At 43.3% G+C, this 24730-nt stretch overlaps 1 protein-coding gene across 2 annotated transcripts in view; it reads right to left on the bottom strand.

Moving 5' to 3' along the window:
- Positions 1 to 20954, bottom strand: part of ELP2 (elongator acetyltransferase complex subunit 2) — a 62300-nt gene extending 41346 nt beyond the window's left edge. The window contains exons 1-7 of one of the 2 annotated variants that reach the window (XM_054985426.1): positions 20823 to 20954; positions 18927 to 19005; positions 16552 to 16622; positions 13923 to 14079; positions 10985 to 11062; positions 4606 to 4670; positions 3139 to 3205 (exon numbers count right to left, since the gene is read on the bottom strand). In XM_054985426.1, coding sequence (XP_054841401.1) covers positions 3139 to 3205; positions 4606 to 4670; positions 10985 to 11062; positions 13923 to 14079; positions 16552 to 16622; positions 18927 to 19005; positions 20823 to 20954 — 649 coding nt within the window. Of the gene's footprint in view, positions 1 to 3138; positions 3206 to 4605; positions 4671 to 10984; positions 11063 to 13922; positions 14080 to 16551; positions 16623 to 18926; positions 19006 to 20822 lie in introns of those variants that run through there. The other variant, XM_054985427.1, reaches the window with a different exon arrangement.
- Between the last annotated feature and the right edge of the window lie 3776 nt (positions 20955 to 24730).

The following is a 24730-nucleotide window of genomic DNA, read 5'->3' as shown; positions in this document are numbered from 1 at the left end:
TAAACAAAAGTTGAATTTATTTGTAAGTACAAATAATGATGGTGTGATGGTTGTGCAGAGTTTTGATAAGCGTATTGCTTTCAGAATATTTCTTAAGCTTGGCAGTTTCAAAAATATATTTTCTTCAAGGTACAGCCACTGACTTAGTCACATAGAATAATTTTCCACACAGGTCTTCACTAACAGTATCTGTATCAGGCATCTGACGAAGAGAACTTGATTCTCGAAAGCTTATGCTACAATAAAATTGGTTAGTCTTAAAGGTGCTACTGGACTCTTTTTGATTTTGCTACCACAGACTAACACGGCTAACTCCTCTGCATCACTAACAGAATAAAGTCTCTTCTCATCCACACAGACATAGATTCACTCAGGCCTTCCCACACAACTTGCCTGATCTAGACAGATAAATCTCTCTCTCAAATATGCACAGACCGCCCCAGGCTTACACATAGTTTACCTGACTTTGGCTGTTTCCACACACATTGAATAATGCACTTTCAATACACTTTAGAAATCCTTTGGAAGTGGATTTTTTGTTTCGCACTTGAAAATACAGTTCCAAATGATCACTAAAGAGCATTGAAAGTGCATTATCCAACATGTGTGGAAGCAGCCTTAGACAAAATTAGGCTCTCAGGCTTCCACACAGCTTGCCTGAATTAGCCAGAATCCTTTTTCTGAAAAACACACTCTCTCTCAGGAACACGCACTTTCACTGAACTTGGCAGAATAAATACTTTCTCTCAGAAACACACAGACAGTTCAGGCTCCACACAGGTTGCCTCACCTAACTTTAAGATATACAAAAGATGACTTTAAAACTTTCCCTCAGCACTGACTAAAAAGCGCAGTTCTCTCTTTCCCCCCCTTGGGTACAGCTACTGTCCAATAAGATCACATTCCATTCCCCTAGCCTCCTCAGAGGCCTACTTTCAAAATCATAGCAACAATCATCAGAAACACCACATTAGCAAGCGGAAATAAAACACTCAAACCATTACAAAGACCAGTACTGAAATAAAGACTTTGCTCTAGTGTATGCTAATACTGCAGTGTGCATATCAAGATTATACTTTATTTGCTGCAATACTAAGAAAAGGCTTGCCACAATCCAACATTCAGTAAACCCTTACCAAGGCAGCTTCTATACAATTTTCCGTGTAGCTCTTGTTGCTGCAAAGAATGCAGAGGCATTTGCTCAACAAGGCCGCCACACAGAAGCTTCCGTTGCTTTCTTTGACTCAGCTGTCTGTGGTTGTCATTTCTCCTCCTGCCACCAGGGGTAACTCTATAGCAATATAACCACTACTATACAATATAACTACTACTATAACATTATAACAATCTACTGCAACAACGTACTATTTCCCTGCTTTAATTTTTAATTTTTTCTAATCCCTTTTGCTGTAGAGCGATACGGATAAATATGCAACCAGTACTTTTCCCTTTATGACTCCACAACCAAAAGGGACTGACTTTTCGGGAAAAAAATGGTTCATTGTTGTAACAGTCTATTATAACACTATAGAAATACAGCTATTAACAGTTTTTTAAATGCCTGAATAAAGTCCTCCTTTCAGAGCAAGAATGACCACCACGGTGACTGATGTAAGGAACACAGCACCTACATGTGAGGAATCCCCCCCCCCAAATGCACACCTGCCCATCAACACAAGTGTACAAAAGTGCTTTAACAACAATCTTTCTCAAAAGACTGTATTAAGCCAGGTTTGGGGGAAATCACAGCAAAGCAGAGGGAAAGCACAGAAGCAGGATGAATAGAGAACGACAGCACGTGGATGCTCCTGAAAACACAGCTGCAGTAAAGACACTGAAGGCAGAGTAAAACATCCATACTGAAACAACCCAAGATAACCCCCATTTTGGTTTTTTAGGGCAAGTCTCAGTGAACAATCGCACTTTTGTTTTGGCAGACACCACTGTTCACGAGAGGAGAAAAGGAGGAGGCCCATAACTTTGCTCAGCAGAGAAAGAGGTTAACGAAGGCATACCATCACATCTGGCTCTTCGGAAGGGGTGCAAACAACCAGCAGAGGGGCAGACCCAGTGCTAAGACCCAGGGTTAAGAGCATGGGAACTCTAATCTGGAGAACCCTGTTTGATTCCCCACTCCTTCACTGGGAGTCAGCTGGATGACCTTGGCTCCATCACAGCTCTCTCAGAGCTCTCTCAGTCCTAGCCACTTCACAGGGTGATTATTGTTGTGGGGACAATGATAAGATACTTTGTAAACTGCTCTGAGTGAACATTAAGTTGTCCTGAAGGGCAGTATATAAATCGGTGGTGGTGGTGGTTGTAAGACAATCCAGTTACCTTACTAAACCCCACAACTAGAAGGAGAACCATCCAGTTATTCTGACACAAGTAAAATGAGGGGCCTACGGATGTTGAAATTATTTAATTACAGGATTATGAGCACACACACATACATGAGGAAAAAAATAATTACCTCACTGATCTTGGAATACCTGGCAAGAGAATCGTAATCGGTTCTGAGCACACAGTCCTGGGAAGGATCCTCAGCATAAAACATCCCACATGGAAAATGTGTTTTACATTCTCCAGTTTCTTCCATGAGTATGTTGTTCTTCTGGTAAATCTTAGTTCAAGCACTACATCGGCAAGCTTCTCGCTCTTGCCTGTCGCACAAAGTTTGAACTGAGACGCGGGACAGGAAGGGCACTCAGTTCCCATCATCCAACAAACCTTCAGAAGGCTTTCCTGAACTCTGAAGTTGAGGTGAGACATTCTGTTTCATTTTTTTCCTACGGGTATAGCCGCCCATTATCATCTAATTCAATACAATTTTCAGTCCTGCTACCTTGAAAATGTACCTTTTCAGTCCTGCTACCTTGAAAATGTACAGCAAGAAATCCACACAAGTGGAATGGCAACAGAAAATAGCAAACGATAACACTGAAATTACGCTGGTCTCACTGTCCAGTTCTACCACACTGATTCTTCCTGCATTCTGTTCACTGGGTCTAAAAATCCTGCTCCAGCTAATATACAAGCGGGATTAAAATCTGTCTCAGATGCCTGGCTGGTTCTTTTAATTTTGCTTTACTGGCCATATTAGAATACTAAAATGTTTTTGTTTCATTTCATACTTACCACAAGCTGCCCACTCGACCCCTCTTATCCAGTCTTCATGCCCACGAAGTAGCAACTGGTTCTGAAACTGAAACAAACATATTTACTGTGCAATGCAATCATGTGAATGTCAATATTCTATGCTAAAAGCACGGTTAATGTACAGTACGAAGATATACTGAGAAACTTTCTGCTTATAGTCAACTCGGGATTAACAGATGATAATTAATACCAGACGAGCTTATGTTCTTTCAGAGATACGAGTATTATTATTGGTATACTAAAACTCCCACAAAAACTGGGAGAAAAGAAACTTTGAAATAACAATAGGTCATCATTCCTTACAATTATCTGATGTGTCTTATGTCACTCAGAGCTTCTGGGATGGAATTACGCATCATGAGCGCAAGCTGCAGTGTTAAATGGGCTTAGAAGGATGTGTGGAACCAGAATTCAGCTCACAGGTGATCACTCAAACCCTGGTTTGTCTTGGCTGCCATTAACTGAATTGCCTTCCCTTTGAAACCTAGAAGAACATCGCTGGGGAAAAGCTACGGTGTCTGTGTTCATACACATGAAATCATAATTAAGATAGGCAGTGAAATCATTGGTTTCAATGGGCTTAGACTGGAGTAGCTTTGCTTAGGATTTCACTGTAACGGTGGCTAATAAACCGACTTCAGATCCCGGCTCCAGAGCCTAACTAGATGGAACATAACTAACCGCAGTTAGTGTGGTGGCCTCCATTCAGAAAACCACCCTAAACACAGTTAATTCATTTAAACCAGATTTCATGGGATGTCTGAACTGATCAAGTGTTATAAAACTGGCACCTGCCACCTTTCCCACTGGGAACAAATCAGAGAGTGATTCCGCACACGTTGGATAATGCACTTCCAATCCTCTTTATAGATCATTTGGAACGGATTTTTTCGTGTGCGAAACAAAAAATCCACCTCAAACATGTGCGGAATCAACCAGAATCTCGTTTTTCAAATATACTTGAGAGAGGAGCTGTGGCTCAACTGAAAGGCCTCCGCTTGGCATGCAGGTCCCAGGTTCAATTCCCCGGCACCTCCAGTTAAAAAGACTAGGCAGTAGGTACCATGGAAGACCTCTACCTGAGACCCTGGAGAGCTGCTGCCACTCTTAGACAGTACAGACCTTGACGGACCAATTGTTTGATTCAGTATAAGGCAGCTTCATGTGTCTTGGTGTGTGTTTAAGGGGAAAAGCACAAATGATTGCTGCAATAAATGCAGTCTTGTAAAATGTTATGTACCCAGGCGCAAAAAAGTGCAGCTTCCAGGACACAAAGGAAAAACAGAGCTAAGCAGCTGCTCCTCCCACAGCCAAAACAGCCACTTAAATGCTGGAGCACTGAGCACCCTGCTAGCTAGTTGCAAAGCCCCTGATGGCTGAGTCAATATAGTTACGACAAAACTGAACAAGCACATATAATCGTAGAACAGACCAAGGAATAGTTACCTGCCCCTCCTGCTGCACGTACAAATGAATTCTGCAGTCGTCACCACCACAAGCCAATATTGGCACTGAAACGAAACAGTTGTCATTGTCTCAAAATCAGAGGCTTGGTTTAGACATACTGTGAAACTGTGCTTTATCGCCACCGTTGATAGCTTGTGAAACCAGAATTCAGCTTACTATAGAAGGATCACTCAAATGCTGGTTTGCCTCAACAAATCATCGTGCCAGAGAACAAACCAGCATTATTTACTTATTCAGAACATTTGTAACCTGCCCAAAGCAGCTTCCAAAATAAAAAAGACATTAAATGATATGGATTAAAATCCTGATAGGGATTTTATCATATGATATGATAAAATCCTGATATGGATTAAAATCCAGCATTAAAAACCCAAGACCATAAAAACAGATCACTGACAGCTTAAAATATTAGTTTCCCGACTAAAATAGTTTTAAAAGATCAACCCCATAATTAAAAGCCTGCGTGAATAGATGACTTTTGGCCTGTCACCTAAAAGAAAGCAGCGTAAGTGGCAGGCAAGCCTGAAGGTGAAGAGCGTTCCATAAGCGAGCCTGAAGGAAGAGGAACAGAGAGCAGGGCACGTGGGGCAGATCTTAACCGGTGGGCTGGGCAACATGAGAGGAGGCAGCCCTTCATGTACCTAGGCCCCAAGACATTCAGGGCATGAAAAGAACTAGAACTTGTGCCCAGAAACTAATGGGCAACCAGTGCAAATCTCTCAGCACTGCTATGATATGACCCCCGTATCCCATCCCAACGACAGCCTGGCTGCTGCATTTTAGATGAGCTGAAGTCTCTGGGTAGTTTTCAAATGCAGCCTCGTGCAAAGTGCATTACCGTAATCTAACCTGGATGTAATCAGCGCATGGATCACCACGGACAGATCAAGCATTTCAAGGAACAGCCACTGCTGATAAAAGGCACTACATGCTGCCGCCAAAGATGACACCAGGTACCCGGTGCCACAGAAGAGACTGGGGTCTACAACTCCAGGTCTATATCCAACAGCACCCTCTAACTTCCAGGGGGATTACCTTAAGCCAAAATGTCTCCATTCACATATCATGTGAAACCTTCATTAAGACTAACTGTAGTTAATAAACCTGTCCGGGGTCTGAGTCCCAGCCCCCAGACTTGCCAGGAGGGAACAGTGGGAGGCAACCGGGAGGCAGCGGCCCTGCCACCCCAGCCAGCAACCAGGTCCAGAACCTGCCCACTCCAGGGGGAAGGGGCGAAAGGCCCAAGCCTCAGAGGGCTGGAGGGAGCAGGGAGAGACCAGCTAGTCCCACCCTCCAGGGGGAGTGGAGGGGGCTAAGCAGGCCAGAGAAGGGCCAGGGCAGGGGGAATAGGGGCCCAGCAGCAGCCCAAACAGAGCCCTTACCAGCCAAGGAGGAGAAGTAGCCACTACAGCCCAGAGCCACACCCTGGCTAGAGGACAGTAGCCTGGCTCAGGAGTTGCTGGGAGCCAAGCCCCTCCAGGTGGAGCTGCCACAGACATTCTGGGGGAGGAGATGGGTAGCCCCGCCCAGCATCAATGGGCAGGCAGCACAGAAGCTGGCCAGGGCAGCTCCTCGCAAGCAAGGCCAGGCATGCTCAGCAGCACAGAAGCCGGCTGGGGCAGCTCCTCGTGAGCAAGGCCAAGAAGATCTCAGCTGGGGATGGCTCGCATTCAACCCCAGCCTGCCAGCAAGGCAAGGAAGCCTAGAAGGGATTAGTGATAGGAGAGAAACACCTGAGGGGAGGCACAGCTGGGCCAACTCAGGAGAGGGAACAAGCCTGGAAGGAGGGCGGGGCGGAGAAAGGAAACCCTATAAAGGGTGGCTAGGTAGAGCTCTGAGGTGGTGGGTGTGAGTAAGGAGTGATGGTGTGGAGGGAGGGAGAGCAGAGCAGTGCGAGAGTGGAGGCTTGGAGGAGAGTTCTGGGAGGAGGAGATGATGGAGGGTGCAGGGGGTGAGCAGGCCAGGTTGAGCAGGCCAGCGAGTGGACTGAGAGGGAGTCTGGGTGATGTATACCGCCCCTCCTTCCACAGAGCAGGGTCCTGCAGCATCCGTAGCGCCCCTCTGACGTCAGGGCCGGCCCAGCCGGCGCCCCGCCCAGCAGCGGCAGCAACAAGCCCGGACAAAACCAACTTTAAACAGTGGTATAAAATCCTGATTTGCTGGATGCTTATCAACCATAATAAGTGGAATGGCATAGAAAAGGAATAAGCCAAGATTAAGACAGTGTGGTATAGTGGTTAGAGTGTTGGACTAAGATCTGAGAGAACCAAGTTCGAATACCCACTCTGCCATGGAAACTTACTAGGTAACTTTGGGCTACTCAAGCTCAATCTAACCTACTTCACAAGCTAGGGATGTTGTGAGGACAAAATGAATGAGAGGAGAACAATATAGGCTGCTTCGGACCCCATTGGGAAGAAAGGAGGGGTATAAATGTAAACAAATAAAATTAAACCTGAATGTCCCTGTTCATGTGTGGTGCCCTTAAGTCACAGCTGACTTATGGTGACCCCTGGCGGGGTTTTCATGGCAAGAGGCTAACAGAGGCAGTTTGCCATTGCCTGCCTCTGCAACCCTGGTTTTCGTTGGAGGTCTCCCATCCAATTACTAACCAAGGCCGACCCTGCTTAGCTTTTGAGATCTGACAAAATCAGGCTCACATGCGCTATCCAGGTCAGGGCATGTCCCTGTTCATACATTTTATTTATTTATAAAATTTACAGCCTGCCTTTCTGCCCTCATCAGGGCCACCAAAGCAGCTAACAAATTAATAGCATATATAATAAAAAGATGCCTTACAAACAATTAAAACCAAATACAAGCACATCATCAGAACACAATTAAAATCAGAGCTAAAGTACAAGCAAAACATAAAAACAGCAATTAAAAACATAAGGCGGGAAGGAAGGATCACTGAAGGAACATCAGACAAAATAAATAGAGTCTGCATCGACTGGAAGAAGATGGCAACAGAGGGTGATAGGCAAGTCACTCTGGTGAGAGAATTCCAGTTTCGGTGCCCCAACCAAGAAGGCCCTTTTGTGGGTTGCCACCCAGTATCAGGAACATTCAGAATAGGGTGTAGGAAGATGACCATTGGGGTCGAGTAGGTTTGTAAGGGTGTAGATGGTCCATCGGGTATGCTAGTTCCAAGCCATATAGGTCTTTAATGGTCAACACCAACACCTTGACATCAACCCATAAGTTACAACTAACCAGGGCTAATCAACCACCTTCAAATCCTGGCTCCAGATCCTGGTTTGCAGACTCTAACCAGCATAGCCTGTGGCCCGCATTCAGCCAAATAAATCATGGTGTCATCATACAGTCTGAACTGAGCTAAAATTTCTCTCCCTATTAATTCAATCCTCAGTTTCTTAAGATAAAAGAAGAAGAGGCTGTCTCCTGTTCAACACTGGAGACTGAGGGATCTCAACAGGAAGCAAAATAGCATTTTACAAATAACAAATCAATGTCAGGAGGTATTCAAGAAATTCGAGCACAGAAACTCAGGTGCAACACTGCCCAGCTACAGAAACAGTTCTTCCATTCTGCCCTTCCCCCATTTAGGCTCCCACACATTTACACAAGTGCAGGAAAAGAACAAATACAAGATAGCGTGCAACAGGCAACTCCACGGTGCCCGAGACTGATGTTGCACAATGAATAAATCAGAAATAAATCAGAATTATGCATTTGTACCATCCCATTGCGCTAGTTTTAGGAATCTGATCTATTTATGAATAAGTCATCAACCTTATATACATGCAGCCTACATAATCCCCTATCACTATGAAGTCCCAAAGAAAACATTTGATTTACATGCAAATTCCTAGAAGAGGGGTTTCAAGACAAACAGCATCAGACAGGTAAATCACAACTCTTTACTGTTTCTGGCACACCACCAAAAACACAGGAATCTGGTCAACCTTTCCACATCCTCTGACCCAGTAACTATCTATTCATCTGTGATAAGTTAATTTCATATTTCTTAATGAAAATACATTGTTTTTTTAAATCAAATGCACCCAAGAAACAGACGCTAGCAATTGTAAGTTGGGGAAAATGTATTTCAAATAAACCTGATAACCTCAAATACACAAAACAGAATTAATCTTGACATGGTGTATGTAAATTGGGTGCTGCCATTGAGTGACATGCCCACCAGGCAGGAAAACTCCTCTGCTCTTCCATGCCCTAAGAACCTGTCTGACATTACCTACCAGAGATAAATCTCAATCTAATAAAGAGTTCTGAGCTCTTTCCTGGCCTCTCCACTGTACACAGAAAACTACACGTAACCAAGACTAGCTGTTTATTTGATCATTGTAAGCAGTCAACCCGGCCTTCGCCAGTTGAACAGCAGTTTTCATATAGCTGCATGTAATATTAAAAGTGTACAAGCCTCTGGAGTTTAAAATGGCTACTGTATGGCCACCAGAGGACCTCTAACAGTTGCTAAGTCCCGCCTGGGAGAACCAGGCATGCCAGGAATGCTGCCCTGGAATGCGGCGTGACCATTGCTTGATTGGATTTACTGCCATCACTGGCCCCACCGGTGCCCAGAGCAACAAAGGACTCGCAGCGTCAACCCCACTTAGCACATTCCTTTCCCTCTTTCCATGATGAGATCTCCTGTCCATGATTGAGGAGCTAATCAAATGACATTCATAAGCATGTACAGTCGTTCATAGACTCTTCCCACCCATCCCCAACTCCAATTATCTTCCCAGAAAACATGGGGATTCTTGGTTACATCTATCAGGGAGACACCAGGTTAAGCATGAGAAGCCCTGAAATAGACTAACTTTTTCTCTCCAGAGGCAAGTGCCCAAGCGTCTTACCAGAGTTGGGAATTATCTCCAAGTGAGCAATCATTGAACGCAGCCCACGGAGCAATGAATATTTACAGAAAATATTTATTTGGCATTATTAATGGGCATGGTACTTTACAAAGAAAGAACCAAAAGACAGGTTCCTGCCTTGAAGAGTTCACAGTCTAAAAATCAAGAGAGGTGGGAAAGAAGGAAGATAAAAGCAAGGATCACCGAAGAAAGAACATGGGTTCAGTCAAGTCTTTAGAGTTAGAACCACCAACTCATCTTCTATACCACTTCTCCTTCTATTTGTTCTTAAACTGAAGCTACATTGGGTTAAAGGGGCAAAGTGGAGAATAAGTGGCTGGTATTCTACAGTGGTATATTTGTAAGTGGGGACGCAAGGCTCACCAGAGAAACCACACATTCTGAACACACCGAGCAACGTCTTGGCAAAGAAAAGGTCTTCAAAATTCAAAAAAGAGTCAGCATCTGATAGGGCATCTGATTGAATCAGCACAAAGGGAACTGCACTACGGGCAAATGTGCTTTCATAGATATTCAACCCCAAGGCAGCAACAGCAACAGCCTTCCTGCATTAGTGCTTCCATCTTGCACTGTGCCTCACACAACTGTGCCATTCGTTTTAGTGACAACATCCAAGCTGCTCTAAGCAGGGTTGCCAACAAGGCAAAATGTCCTGTCTCTTGAACAGAGGTTTCAGATGGGATGTTATTTACCTCCGTATCATGAAAACGTCAACTGCCCTTTTCTATGCATTAAGCCTTCACTAAAGGGATGGACCATTTGCTCCAGGCCTGTTGGTAACCTTTGCACTAAAATAGATCATGAGGGTCAGAATATAGGTGTACGTTCTGCCCTCTAGTGAAGGAGGCCTATATTTTACTAAACCTTATCTCTTCTTCCTACAAAGTCCCCAGATGTTGGCCAGTACGATAACTATACCTGGGCCAGCCCCTACACCGTAAAACCAAAGGAACGAAAAGTTATTTTTTAAAGTTAGTTTTGTATGATTAGATATCCTAGGTATGTACTTTCTTAGTCTTCCCCTCGCTCAGTAAAATTGTTTAGAGTTTGCCTCGAGATCATTGTCTTTAGCATTGTTCAAACAATGCAGCAAACAGATGTCCATTTAGAACAGATTTTTGTAAGATTACTTTGAGGGCTTTTTTTCAGCGGGAACGAGGTGGAACGGGGTTCCGGAACCTCTTGTAAATGGTCACATGGCTGGTGGCCCCACCCCGATCTCCAGACAGAGGGGAGTTGAGATTGCCCTCCGCGCCGCAGCGGCGCGGAGGGCAATCTCAACTCCCCTCTGTCTGGAGATCAGGGGGCGGGGCCACCAGCCATGTGACCATTTTCTCCGAGGGCAACCCACTGAGTTCCACCACCTCTTTTCCCAGAAAAAAGCCCTGATTACTTTATAACAGAATACTTCATTCGCTTGCTGCTGCTACTCATAAGATGTCCTTTCAACATTTCTTGAAAATAACGACAAAAAATTAGGTAGATGCTCTTACCAGTGCTGCCCGGCAGAAAGGACAAAGAAACATCCATAACAAATCCATTTCCAAACTGCAGGGCCTGGAGGCATTTAACTGGGACAAGGAAAAGTGGAGGAGAAAAGAATTATTTTGCTCATTAGTAGAAGAATATCACCAAAACAGCCAACAGGGAGCCACATCAATGTGTTGCTAATTACAAAGAAAAAAACTCATCCAAGATTAATGCGACGGGGATTATAAGAAAAATAGGGAAACTCTCAGGTCTAGAGAAAACAGTGGGGAGATGTCAGAGTGGATCATACCACTCTGCAATCACATCTTCTACTAAAGCTGAACTCAATCATTTAAGAAATGCCCCCCTTCTCAGTCTTCTCCCCTCAATAAGGGGCAAAAATTATTTTACATGTTTACAGTGTAACAGAATCTTTAAGAAGTACAGCATAATGAGGACTCGGAGTAACACAAAAGGGCTACACGTTACAGGAGCAATAGAAAGACCTATATGTCATGGCTGTACATATCTTAGCTGCCAAGACTCTATGGAGCCTAGAAATTTCATTGTAACACCAACTATTTCTGACAGGGATTTTGCTGGAGCTCCCTGAAGGAAAAGCAACACTTATTTATCATTTTGAATCAAAATAGGTTATGTTATTTTAAACAATAATAAAATACACGAAATTCTTATCATTGCTTGTTTATATGTAAACTTGTAGTTTACAGTCTCAGGTGGATAGCCAGGTTTGTCTGTAGCAGAAGAGCAAGATTTGGGTCCAGTAGCACTTTAAGACCAACTAGATTTTCAGGGTAATTTATACCACACAGTGAAAGCAAATTAATCCATTTCTTAGCCAGGTGCTTTCTATAGTGGGTCCAACATTCAATTAAATTGAAGTTTTTTAAAAAGCAATAAGGAGATGATGAGAAATTAGGGAGGCAAAGACAGATTCAGGTTAGTTTGTTGTTTTAGTGATGATAATTAGGATCACTTCATATTTACTTCAGCCTACAACTCTGTTGTCATAGCATGAATTAAATTATGAGAAGCTTATTTATTTATGTTATTTATTTTCTTGCTGAGTCAAGATGGATTACACAGTATAAATCAATACGATCAATGATCAAGACTTTCAATAAGCAATATAATAAGAAAGGGTTGCAGAAATTTGAAAAGAAGCAGAAATCTGATACAGAGCTGAAAACAATGCCGAGACAAAACATGACATATTAAACAAATGCAGAATTATCCAGTAGGAGCACTCTTACAACAGACCGTACACAGTAGGAGCACTTTTACAACAGACCGTACACAGTAGAATAGTCTACAGCGTAGTAAGGAAATGATTCAGAGAGATGCATTAGAAAAGGGATACCTTTACTAATCAAAAAGAGTCCAGTAGCACCTTTAAGACTAACCAATTTTATTTTAGCATAAGCTTTCGAGAATCAAGTTCTCTTCGTCAGATGCCTGATACAGATGTCTCTGTATCAGGCATCTGACGAAGAGAACTTGATTCTCGAAAGCTTATGCTAAAATAAAATTGGTTAGTCTTAAAGGTGCTACTGGACTCTTTTTGATTTTGCTACCACAGACTAACACGGCTAACTTCTCTTTACTAATCATTTCCTTACAACACAGTCCTATTACCTATGTAAAAAAGCTCTCCTGAATAATTCAATTTTGCCTAGGTTGAGGAAAGCCAGGAGAATGGAACTTTTAGGTTTGTAGTAGCAAGGATAAAAAACAGTTCCTAATTTTTTTTCTGGCTCCAAGGAAAGTTTATCAAGAAAGGCCAGAGTTACATTAAACATTTATGTTCTGAAAACAATGTCATTTTCTTAATCACTAGTGCCTTCTTTATTCAATTTATATAACTTGTTTTGACAAAATCACTGAACATTAAGAACTCTCTTGGTGGATCCAACCAAAAGAGCCATCTACTTCAGCATTCCATTTGAAATCTCAGTTGGCTATGAGCCTCAAGAACAGGACTCCCACTTACTCACCCAGGGCAGGGAATTACCTTCCCCAAGGCCCAATTTCCAGCCCTTGAAGAGCAGAAGAAAAAATGGCCGCTGGTGACATTCTAGGAATTTCCTCTAGTCTCTATGGTAAAGAGCATAGATATTAGGTGAGGCAGCCTAGAGCATCACGTAAAAGTGACAGCACATCCACCTCAAACAGCACCCTAAAATCTCCCAGCGTTTTCCAAAACAGTGTTAGGATTCCTACTCAAGAAGCTTGTAAGCAGGACATGAAGGTCGTGGCCACCTCTTGCCACAACTTTAGTCACAGGTACATGGCTTTTGGCTAATAGCATTAACAGAGGCATAAATCTGTCTAATTCTAATTTATCATCCACTTTGACAAGAGTATAAATTAGCAAGATGCATTATGGCAAAAATTAAGAATGTTTGCTCTTGGGGGTTTCTCAAATTCTTTACTACTTTTGCCTCTCCACTGAACTACCACTTTGCCAGGGTGAGTTTCAAGGACTCTTGAAAGGAAGCTGCTTAGGGCAGTGAGAGCCGCCTTTCCAAACCACCCAGTCACTTATCTTCCTGTTGGCAGGGATCCAGATTCTCTCACAAATACACCACTAAACTTTCCAACATGGGATGTGAATGCACTTTTTTGACTTTTCTCAGCATATGAGAAATATTTATTTATTTAAAACATGTCTATGTTGTTTGTCCAACCATTTCACGGTCCCCTAGGCAGAAAACATTAAAGCAGATGCATTGAAAAGCATTTAGAATATATAAAATATTTTAAATTGTTTTTTAAAAGAATATAAACAGAAAAAAACATAAAACACACAAACAGGGAAGACAGCTAATAAGAGTCAGTGAAGGAACACCAAACAAAACAAAAAAGTCTTCATCTGCTGCTGGAAGACAGTGATAGAGGGAGACAGATGAATATCCCTGGGGAGGGAGTTCCAAAGATTACCTTCCGTTCCATGCCTTGACCAGATTCTGACCGTAGAATCAGAACCTGCAGAAGCTATGAGAAGATTCAATTCCGCAGAAGCCTCATTTGCCAAGGAAACAGCATCTATAGCACAAACTGCTTCCGTGTGTCCTTCAAGGCGAACGAAGTTCACAAGCTAAACAGAGGGATACCCAATTACATAAAGACATGACAAGCACAGCTGAAATTCAAACCACACCGTTCAAAAGGTGTGGATGTTCAAAACTGAGAGACTACTAAAACAACTGGAAAGCTAACAGAAGTTCAATTTTAAACCTGTGGTGGATAGTAAAGTTACAGTGCACTTATCTTCTAATGGAAAAGGGGTGAAATTAGCAATTTAGACTAACCCACATTTAGATAAAAACTGAAATACCGTTACGAAAAAGCTGCACTTTTGGCCTTTTGATCCTTTTCTTCAATCTTTAAGTATTTAAGTATATGATAGAACAAAAATTCAGCGTTTCAGCTGAAATTAACACAAATGTTTCTAAAGGAAAAACACAGAAAAACACAGAATATTGATGAAGCAGCAGGGTCACTGATTCAAGCCCCTTTGTTATGCAACAAAAGTTGTAAAAGGAGCGTGATCTCTATTTAAAAACAGTAAGCACTTAAATGTACCACTTTACTCAGCATTCTGTTCCAGCAGTGAACCACACTTACTGTAAAGAGTCTAAATAGTACTTGGCAATCTCAGGTACACATTCATACAAACTGTTTGTTTTTTTCCTGGATATATCCTGAGAACAGCTGGTGCAGCGTGCACCTCACCCCAACAGTACTTCACATTAAAGAACCACTTCTGGGTATTTTTCCAGAAAAGCCTCATTAAAGAGGTATTTGCTTTCATCACCTGCCGCCTTCCCAGATAGGAGGAGGGAGAGGAAGGCCAGTGGCTGCCATTTCACACTTCAAAGTGAAGCATTCCTCCCAACTGCATACACTTTTAACCCTCTAACAACTCTGAATAAAAAACACACACATATTGCATTTGGGGTATATTTCTACCCCAAGCCAAATCCCAAGACACGAAGTCCCACAAAGCTGTTTCTGGTTCCAGAAATCACTATGATTCACAGCATTAAAACATCCACTTTGACTTGAGGCAGATTTTTTTCTTTTGCGTAGATTGCATAAATTCACCTCTCCTCTTTTGTATATGTATTAAGTCACGGCAGTATAGCTCCTTTGTAGAACTATAATTTTTTTAAACAATCAAAACTATGATTTGAACCCAAGCTATTAGGGAATTAACAAAACCTTTTGTGAATTTTAAAGGAAAATATTTAAAAACATATCAAATTAATAATTTCTAAGATTTTGTATCTTGGGGTATTTTTCAATCCCACAAATATTTCCAGGGAAATATTCTCCAGGTTGTCAGGGCGGATCTTCAGGTGGTCGTGAGAGACTGCAAATCTCCAGAGAAACGGTTCCCTGGATCAGCGTTCTGTTAATGAACTCCGGGAGTATTTTGTTACCCCAATATTTTAAATGAATTTAGGGTAGAAAAACTTCTCCAATGACAAAATCTATAAATCTCTAGGGTGTTTGTTTACCCTAGGTGCTTCCCCCCCAACACACACACCAGAAAGCAAACTATAGGCTGAAACTGGGGCTATACTTTGGGGAACTGTTTAGTGTTATACAGGAGACAATGCTCTAAGATGAAAACGCTCTCAAGCCACTTTCCACTAACATTCTTCCCCCAAAATTACAACTGAGGTAGGAAATACGCCACAAGGGTATTAAGTATGGGATGTGTCTTGCCAGAAAGCTGTAGTCTTTCGCTGCTGGGGAGGTCAGTTTTCAAACGGCAGGTTGCAATCTTTTCTTACAAGCAGGCTGGAGCCCCTTACAGCCTAGGATTTGCGAGCAAGCATCCCAGCCTGCTATCTGCAAGAAAGCAATTCCCAGGCTTCAAGGCTGCGTTTTGTATTCTAATTACTTATCTTGAACCTCTTGAAGTTTCTAACGTCTGTTGATCTTGCTACTTTTGTATCAAAAATTTAAGGTTTTCATTACTAATATATTTACTTATTTACTTCATTTATGCTTTACCTTTCTTCTCAATAGGGACCAAAAGAAGTTTACATTGTTCTCTTCTCTGCCATTTTATCTTCACAACAATTCTGTGAGGTAGGTTAACTTAAGAACATTTGTGACCCAAGGTCACTCAGCAAGGTGCCATGGCAAAGTGAGATTCGAGCCAGGTTCTCCTAGATCCTAGGCAAACACTCTAATCACTGGCTTTAGACCTATTTTCTAGCTTTACTAACTTAATAAATGATATACAGGCAAGGTTTAGTTCTTATATAAAATTCTAACTTTAAAAAACCCATTTGTTTAGAATTTGTTGCACTCTTATTACCAATAAAGCAAGAACAATTTTTAAAATAAGCTTGTAGAGCACAACAACGGAAGCCACATCCATAATGAAATATCTGAATGGCAAAGAGAGGGAAGAAAATACAGCCCTCATAGTATAGCTCTAAGAGCACTGTAAAGGCAGTTAGGTTGGGAAGAACAGCAATGTTCAAACTTTGCTCCTGCTTTAGGGGCTTAGAATTTCAATCACATAGAGAATCAGAATGCCTCTACATACCTCGCCACTTCTTGTTTCCCAAAGAATAAGACATTTGTCAGATCCTCCAGAAATCAATTCTGTCTCCTGAGCTGTGAGAAAGGGAAACACCGCAAAGTTGAGCACTCCAAATATAAAATACAGTAACAAATTTTCCCAAGGACCACTTTTAGTTCCAATCATTTTTCTTCCCCCCCCCCTCCACAAAGTAAAAATCTGCTAGATGATTTTTTAAAAAAAACTTTGTTGAAATCAGTCCCAACAACATAAGAATAACCTGGCTAAACTAGACCAGGGGTTCATCTAATTCAACATCCTATTTCTATCAGAGACCAACCATGCCTCAGGAAACTCACATAAATGCATCACACCCTCTCCTAACTATGCCCCCTCATCGTACCAGGTTGCATTTTGTTTCTAGGTCCCATAATTTCCAAAAGAAATGGAGATACAAACTCTTGAACCTGTAAAGGCAACAGACAATCACTGACTGTGTAGAGATTTTCCTAACTGAAAGTCAAATCCATCTGTTATTTAATTAAATATCATACCTTGCTTTTTCAGTGTCAAATCTCAGTTTTCCCACCTTTCCTCTCTGCATATCACAGTGTCTTTTACCAACATTTTTCACTCCGATTCTTGTTCTAAGATCTTAACTAGAATAATCCTTAATAAATTTGCCACATTACATAGTTGTTGAGATTTGTGAGGTTTTTTAAATGAATGCTAAGAAGTAAAACTGTTATACAAATGTGAATTTGTACAATAAAACTAATGAATAGCAGTGTTCAAAAAGCCGAGCTTTCCATATCACATTTTCTCTCCAATGTGACAATAAATGCAAAAGCTGAACTGGTGTTTTGTCTTGAAGCAAAGGATCATGTAATCAAAATACACATACGACATTACACTCCATTCGCTCAGAGAATGCCAAAGGGACATATTCAACTTCATTAAGCCAACTAAGAAAACATAGCCTTAAAATACTTTTGAAAATATCAGTGAAGCATGATCACACTGAGATTTATCAGTAAAGCACGATCACACTGAGATTTATCCTCACACCAAACTCTATCCCTTCAAAATACCAGTTTGCTTGTTCTCCATGCACCCGTACATTTCATGCCCATGCAAGCAGGATATTAGAATCAGGGATTTAATTCTGAAGAGGTTGTGGTTTCATGCGGAGGAGAACTTGAAAGTCTAATTCTGACCAGGGTCCATCAGTCACTCTTTTCAAATGTAAGATGCAGGCACTAGAGGGCGCTCTTACAACAACATAAAGCTCTTGGTAACCTAATTCATAACAGCCCCACAATCAAAGGGGGATACTGGGTCAAAAAAACCGCAGACATCCTCCACTTGGCCGGCTACTGTTTGATAACGTTCCCTAACAGGAAAAGGCAAACCATCTTAGCTCCTGACCACAGGGACACCTCCTCTGGCCCGTTCTTATGCATCACGACTACATTCTGAACTGTTGTATCCAAGGCCCAATTTCCATGTTGGTACCAGGGAGAAAAAGGAGCGTTCCCCTGGAACACTGCCTCATATTGTGAGGCAACCTGTGCAAAGTAGCTATGTGTACTTAGCACATCAGAAAGTCTGCAAGGGATGTGGGTCTCTTATCATGTCACTTAAACACATGTAGCTGCATTGTCCAGGTTGCAGCATGACGCTGAGCCCGTGCAAAGCTGCTCCAGAAATCATTTTTGCCTCCCTAATGTGACAAGTAAACCAGGCCTTAAGGAGCACAGCTGAGGGGCATCATAACAGAAGCACGTCTGCCAAAGTCTCTCTTGCTACTCATGCTGGGGAGGAAGGAGTCAAAAGTTCTTGGCTTGCATGGGATTGAATAAATGGACAGACCGAGCATCAGTACCAAGAGACCAGTTTCTGAACACCAAGTATGATCCAAATTTTTAAACAATATTGCTGGCAACTGTGGTATTAGCTCCCATATGGAACAATATCTCCCCAATTAATTCAAGGCAATCTAAGACAATTAAATGTTAACAGCTCTGGGGAAATAACAATTTGGAGGAAAAAATAGCCTACGTTTGTATTTGAGTATTATGTTTTTATCCTACTCTTTCTACATGATCTCAGTCCATTTTATCCACACATCAATTTAAGCCCAAGGTCACCCTTGGGCTGAGCAGGGATTTGAATCCAGGTCCATCTCCAATTCAATGCTGCACTGTCTAGGTAATATTGACTGGGCCAGTTCCTGACTTGTTTGTCACCACAATATCCTTGTCCCATAAAGCTAGCATGGGTTGCAAAGCCGGAGAAAGTATATCTATATAGCACAAACACGGAATTGGAGCTGTACAACATAAAACAGAAATGGTGGGAACAAGCACCATACTTTTAAGCAATTACAGTGTACTTACAGCCATCGTTCTTGTAAATCCATTGAACACAATTTACTCTTTCCGAGTGACCATTCAAGGTCCCAACTACTTTTCTTTTCTGTAAAGAAGACAAAGAAGTGATTATACAAAAACTGTTTTATTCCTTAGTTGCAAAACAAAGGGCAGGCAGGAACATATGTCTTCTCTTCTTAAGAAAAAAAACAGAGCAGAGAATTCATTCTGCAGAGCAGTTTTAGAACCAGACATTACTGCATCTTTCTGCTACCTAAGATATTAAGATGCACAAAATACGTCCAGATAAAACTGATGCATTATTTTAAAAATTTGCCTTTCAGGGATGTATGGAGTCATACGGAGATGCTTGGATGGGTAACGAAACAAAGCAAGATGTGTGAGACTTACAGAGACTGAGGAGCCTGTTCATACATGCAGTTTCACCATTTCATGACTGAATGTGTGGAATTGTTCCACTAGAACAAATCATGCTTGTCAGCGAGAGATCTCAAGCTAGCTGCCCTTCTTGCCCTTTCGCTGCTGAACTCTATATAAGCACAAGATCGTTATTTTTCTTCTATCTGACAGCTTTTTTGTTACATTTTTACCTTTTTTCCAGCAAGCAATATAGTTACCATCATCACATACAGATTCCACTTTATTTTCACTGAACTAACTCTGGGAGTTTGTGACGAACCCAGCATCGCTAGTCAAAACAAGATGGACAGTGGTTCAAATCCCAGCCTCTCCAGTTGCCAGTAACAGGCAGCAGATATTAAAAACTTCACCTAACAGCCTGGAGAGCTGCTGCCAATTAAAGGAGAGAACCATGACCTTGAAATAGTGACCTTTAGGCGCTATAAGGCAGCTTTATATATATGTTTTCATGTGAGATTTTCTTCACATACTGGATATAGAGCATGGTGTCTGATAGTTGTCAAGGACATTGACAATAAATGTTAATGTTCCTTAATGCTTACAGATTTCCTCAGAAGGATTATATATTCCTTATATATATAAGGAAAACTATTCAGTGAATGCTTGTATTTAGGGGGGGGCATGCCTCAGGAATAAAGCAACTCCTTTGCACACATACAGTCCTAGGCATCTCCAATTAGAAGGATCAGGTTGTAGACAACCTGTGAAAGATTTCTATCTATGACCCTGCAGTCAGTGACTCTCCACTTGCACCCTCGGTGTCAGTTCAATGAAAATAAAAGGATGGGAAGGGAGTGATTATGTGCACTATTTTGAGCTTGCAAGAACGCATAGTTGCCAACTTATTTTTGTACTGCCGTGAGACATGAAATCTACTATTATATGGTCAATAGACAGAAAGTGTGTGTTACCCTATTCCAGATCCCATATTTAGGAAAGTGTGCGTTCGCTCTCATTTAGAAATCCACCATTTAGAAATCTAGCATTGCACGGTTGTATTTTTGCATTTTGTTATAGACCCACACAATTACCACCGGTTTTTTAAAAAAAACTAACAACAGGAGCTTTACTTTTGCCTATGCTCGGAAAAAATTCCGCTACTAGTTATCAGCAGCTAGTTATTATCTCTCTGGCACACGAACAAAAGGCGTACTCGGGAGACTACTTGGAGCTTCTGAGCTAGGGTTGCCAATGTCCAGGTGAGGCCTGGTGATCTCCCAGAAGTACAACTGATCTTCAAAGTAGAGAGACTGGTTCTCCTGGAGACCGTGGCTGCTTTGGAGGTTGGGCTCTATGGCATTATACCCCTCTAAGATTCCTACCCCAAACTCCACCCTCTCGAGGCTCCACCCCCCCCAAAATATCCAAGAATTTCCCAACCGGGAGGTGGCAACCCCCCTCCTCACACCGTTACCCATGCGGTAGCTCCCTACTAGCCGACAACTCGCCGCCCACCCTCTCCGTCTCAACCCCGCGCTTCACCTGCGGATCGTAGAGGATAACGGAGCGGCACGAACCGAAGGCCACCAAACCGCCTCTCCCCCAGGCCACCACCCCAGGGCCGGCCCGGTTGGCGCAGCAGGCGACATGGCACACCTCTAAGGGCGCCGCCATTTTCTCTTGCGTGTTTTGGCCGAGAGCGACCGCCGTAGCGATGGGTTTACCGGGACTACGGCAAAGAGCTGCAGGCCGATTGTTGCTGAGCAAGACTTCCGGATCCGAGCTCCAGTTAGCGGACTCCTCCGTGGGGGAAGAGCGCACGCAAGAACTTAAATCAAGCAGAGTTTCCCGTTCGTCCGGCTCCTTTCTGCGATCTTTAAATAAAATGCAAAATAAAACTTATGGCTGGGAGTACGCCTATTTATTTATTTTTTGCAAGAGATGCTTCCAGAGGGGTAGCAGAAATACACAGGATGGTAGGGATGCCAACCTCCAGGAGGTGCCTGGTGATCTCCTGGCATTATAACAAGTCTTCAGTCGACCCAGATTCGAATCCAGGAGCCCCTTCGAGAGCAACGAGGCTTCCAGGGTATGAGTTTTTTCAGGGTTAAAGGGAGCTGTGACTGGGGAAAGCTCAGACTCTGGGAATCTTGTTGGTCTCGAAGGGGCACCTGGATTCGAATCTTGCTCTTCGGCTGCAGACCAACCCGGCGACCCACCTGCAATGATCTGCAGACGACAGAGATCAGTTCCCCCGGGGGGGGGAGGGGGGAATGGCAGCATTGGAGGGTGGGGCCTTTTGGCACTCTACCCTGCCGAGGTCCCCCTCCCCTCTGCCAAACCCCGACACCACCAGGCTTTACTTCCAAAACCCCAGGAATTTCCTAGCCCTCGGGGCCCTTGAAAAGGCGAACACCGTTTCATCCCAGCACGAGCTTGCCTAAAGTAGAGGCCACTTCTTCAGGTGCAAGGAACAGATCTCCTGACTCTAGCCCAGGAAACCTAATCCGTCAAGGAAACTTTGTTATTCTTGAAGGTGCCACGGTGTTCTCTTTCTTTAGAGCAGGCAGAAGTTCAACAGGTGACGATGCAGTGGTGGGACGTCAGGCAGCTTGAATTGGACCTGCATGCCAACCGGAAGCCAGGGGCGCCTCGGGCTGCAGCTTTTCTGTTTCTCTGTGGCCCACGGCGTTGTGGGCGTGGTTACTGGGAATTGGGGTGGGATTTGAGCTGCTAGCTCCGTCCTCCTTATCCCTCTTCCACCAATCGTTGGTCTTTCCCTCCTGAATTCAGAACTTCTGAGCCTGTGTGGGAGCTTAGCAACCAGCGTTGCTAGGTAACAGCTTCTTGTTTGTCCCTCTGGAAGGAGAGTTTGAGCTGTCTTGACATCGCTGTTATTATACTATAAGGGGAGGGGGTTGCCAATCTCCAGGTGCGGTCTGGAGATCGCCTAGAATTACAGCTTAGCTCCTGGAGCAAGATTTGGGTCCCGTAGCACGTTAAAGACCAACAGCTAATTTCCTGATAACAGAGATCAGGTCCTCTGGAGAAAAGGATTGCTTTGGAGGGTAGACTCTATGGCATTATGACCTACTGACAGTCCTCCTCTCTCCAAACTCCAGACTCTCTAGGCAGGCTCCAGCCCCAGATCTCCAGGAATTTCCCAGCCCAAAGTTGGAAACCCTAGCAGAAAATGAGAAAGGTTTTTAAACCCAAAGTGATTTGCTGTATGTTTCTCCTCATTCTTTTTTAAAGAGGAAGTTCAAATCAAATTTTATTCATATATTCAAATCAATAAAGAGGAAGTTGTATACATGGGCAGGGGGAGGGGATAACAAGTAATTTTCTTTAAAAATGCTCTTTTACTTTTAGCAGTGAAATCCTAAAGAGTTATCCAGAGTAACTCTGCTTAGTGTTTCACTGTTATTTAAAATCTTTACATCCCGTCTGTCCACTGACAAGCAATAAAGTGAACGCTTAAGACAACTTACAAATGCACATGCCAGCAAATGTGGACTGTGCACAATAACACAGAGACAAAAGAGCAAGGGCAGACTGGCCATTTATAACCTCCAGGGAAGGTTCCAGGGGGCGGGGGCATTGCAGGGCACCAGAGGGCTGCTGCCCACCAGACGCAAGCAGAGCCGAGCCTCGGTAGCTCTGCCAGAATTCAAGGAGTCACAGACCAGCCTGTACCAGTGAGGGATGTTGGCTCACCCCTTGCCGCCTCCTGCATGGCCACTAGTAGTGCAGGGCCCACACAAACTGGCTTGCTCCTTCCTGGTCCACCCCTGCCAAAGACTCCACAAAACTGACTTCATCCCCAAAACACCAACCAACAAAAATACCAATCCGCTGCCGCAAGATCGTTTTGGAGTGCCATCAGAAACGCACCAGGGAGGCCATCCACCTGACCTCCCCTGAGAGTGATTCTAGAACTTATTTTTATTTACTTTGTTTATACTCTGGCTGTCTCCTTAGTTAGGACTCAAACAGCCTTACGTGGCTCTGCTCTCCTCCATTTTATCCTCAAAACAAGCCTGTGACCTGCCCAAGGTTACCCACCGATCTTCCATGGCACCACTCAGATCCTAGCCCAACCACTCCACCATGCTGGCTGTCTATAAAGATGGTGCCACAAACAAAAGGACTCATGTGCACCCTCTATCCAGCCTCACACACTTTCCCTCATAGGAGGTTAGAGTATGGAAGGAGCGCTATTTCTGGCGTCACAAGCACATTTTTAATTTACTTTGTTTATAGTCCTTTCTCACCAAGGCCGATTCCACACTACCTTAGCTCCCACTTTTCTTGTGCAATGATTGCTCCATCTGTTATTGCGCATTCTTCGCTTGTTTGTCCACATCACCCTTTGAATAGCGCTTCTCCTGCGCAATCCGTTGATCACATCCCCTTTCAAAAAGACGGGTAAAGGGGCGGGAAAAACCCGAACGGCTCCGCGGTTTTTTTTTTTTTAAAAAGGACAAATTGACGCTATATCGACGAGTAAGCATCCTGGTTCAATGGTACAACGACACCATTAAGATAATATATTTTAAAAAGTCACCCGAGACACTTACGATGAGCGCTCGGAACATCACAGCCTACATGCTGGTTGAAATCATCCGGGAATGGGTGAGCAGTCATGATCACCTACAGCAGCATCCCACAGCAGAGCTTCATTTTGTCTTTGGAAAATTGAAATCTGTGCCTAACTTGTCGGCACAGTCCGTGTCGGGGCGTAACATGAGCCATGATTTCAGTATCATGTGGATCCCCCCCCAATATATAAATTGAATTAACATATGAAATTGTTCCTCTGATATTTGAGGTCTGCCCACTTTTTTAAAATGAGATTAATATGATGAGATGTCGCCATATCGACATAGTACTCTTATTTTTTAAAAAAAGGGGTGGGGACAAAGGCGGAGAATTACTCCTTAATTGGGAGGCGGGTCAAGAGAGGCTCGGAATTCAACGGAGGGCAGTTATTCATCAAAAGATAACCCGCGGCGAAAGTGCAATGGGCTGTGGCGACGCCATGGCAAATTAATGACGGCTTTGGAGACGATGCATGTGAACAGATGAAGGAATGGCGCTGCAGAAGTGAAAAACTGCCGCAAGAACAATGGTAGTGTGGATTCGGCCCAAGAATTAAGGTAGATGTCATCTATGACTTGAAGGCACTCTCCACCACACAGCGTATAAAACAGTGCAGACCCTAAAATGAACAATATAATCAGGGCTTTTTTTCAGCTGGAACGCAGTGGAACGGAGTTCCGGCACCTCTTGAAAATGGTCACATGGCCGGTGGCCCCGCCCCCTGATCTCCAGGCAGAGGGGAGATTAGATTGCCCTCCGCGCTGCTGGAGCAGTGCGGAGGGCAATCTAAACTCCCCTCCGTCTGGAGATCAGGGGGCGGGGCCACCGGCCATGTGACCATTTTCACC

This window comes from Eublepharis macularius, chromosome 7, assembly GCF_028583425.1.
Source record: "Eublepharis macularius isolate TG4126 chromosome 7, MPM_Emac_v1.0, whole genome shotgun sequence".
Classification (NCBI taxonomy): domain Eukaryota; kingdom Metazoa; phylum Chordata; class Lepidosauria; order Squamata; family Eublepharidae; genus Eublepharis; species Eublepharis macularius.
The sequence above is the reverse complement of the archived record's forward strand: the minus strand, read 5'-3'. Positions and strand labels throughout refer to the sequence as shown.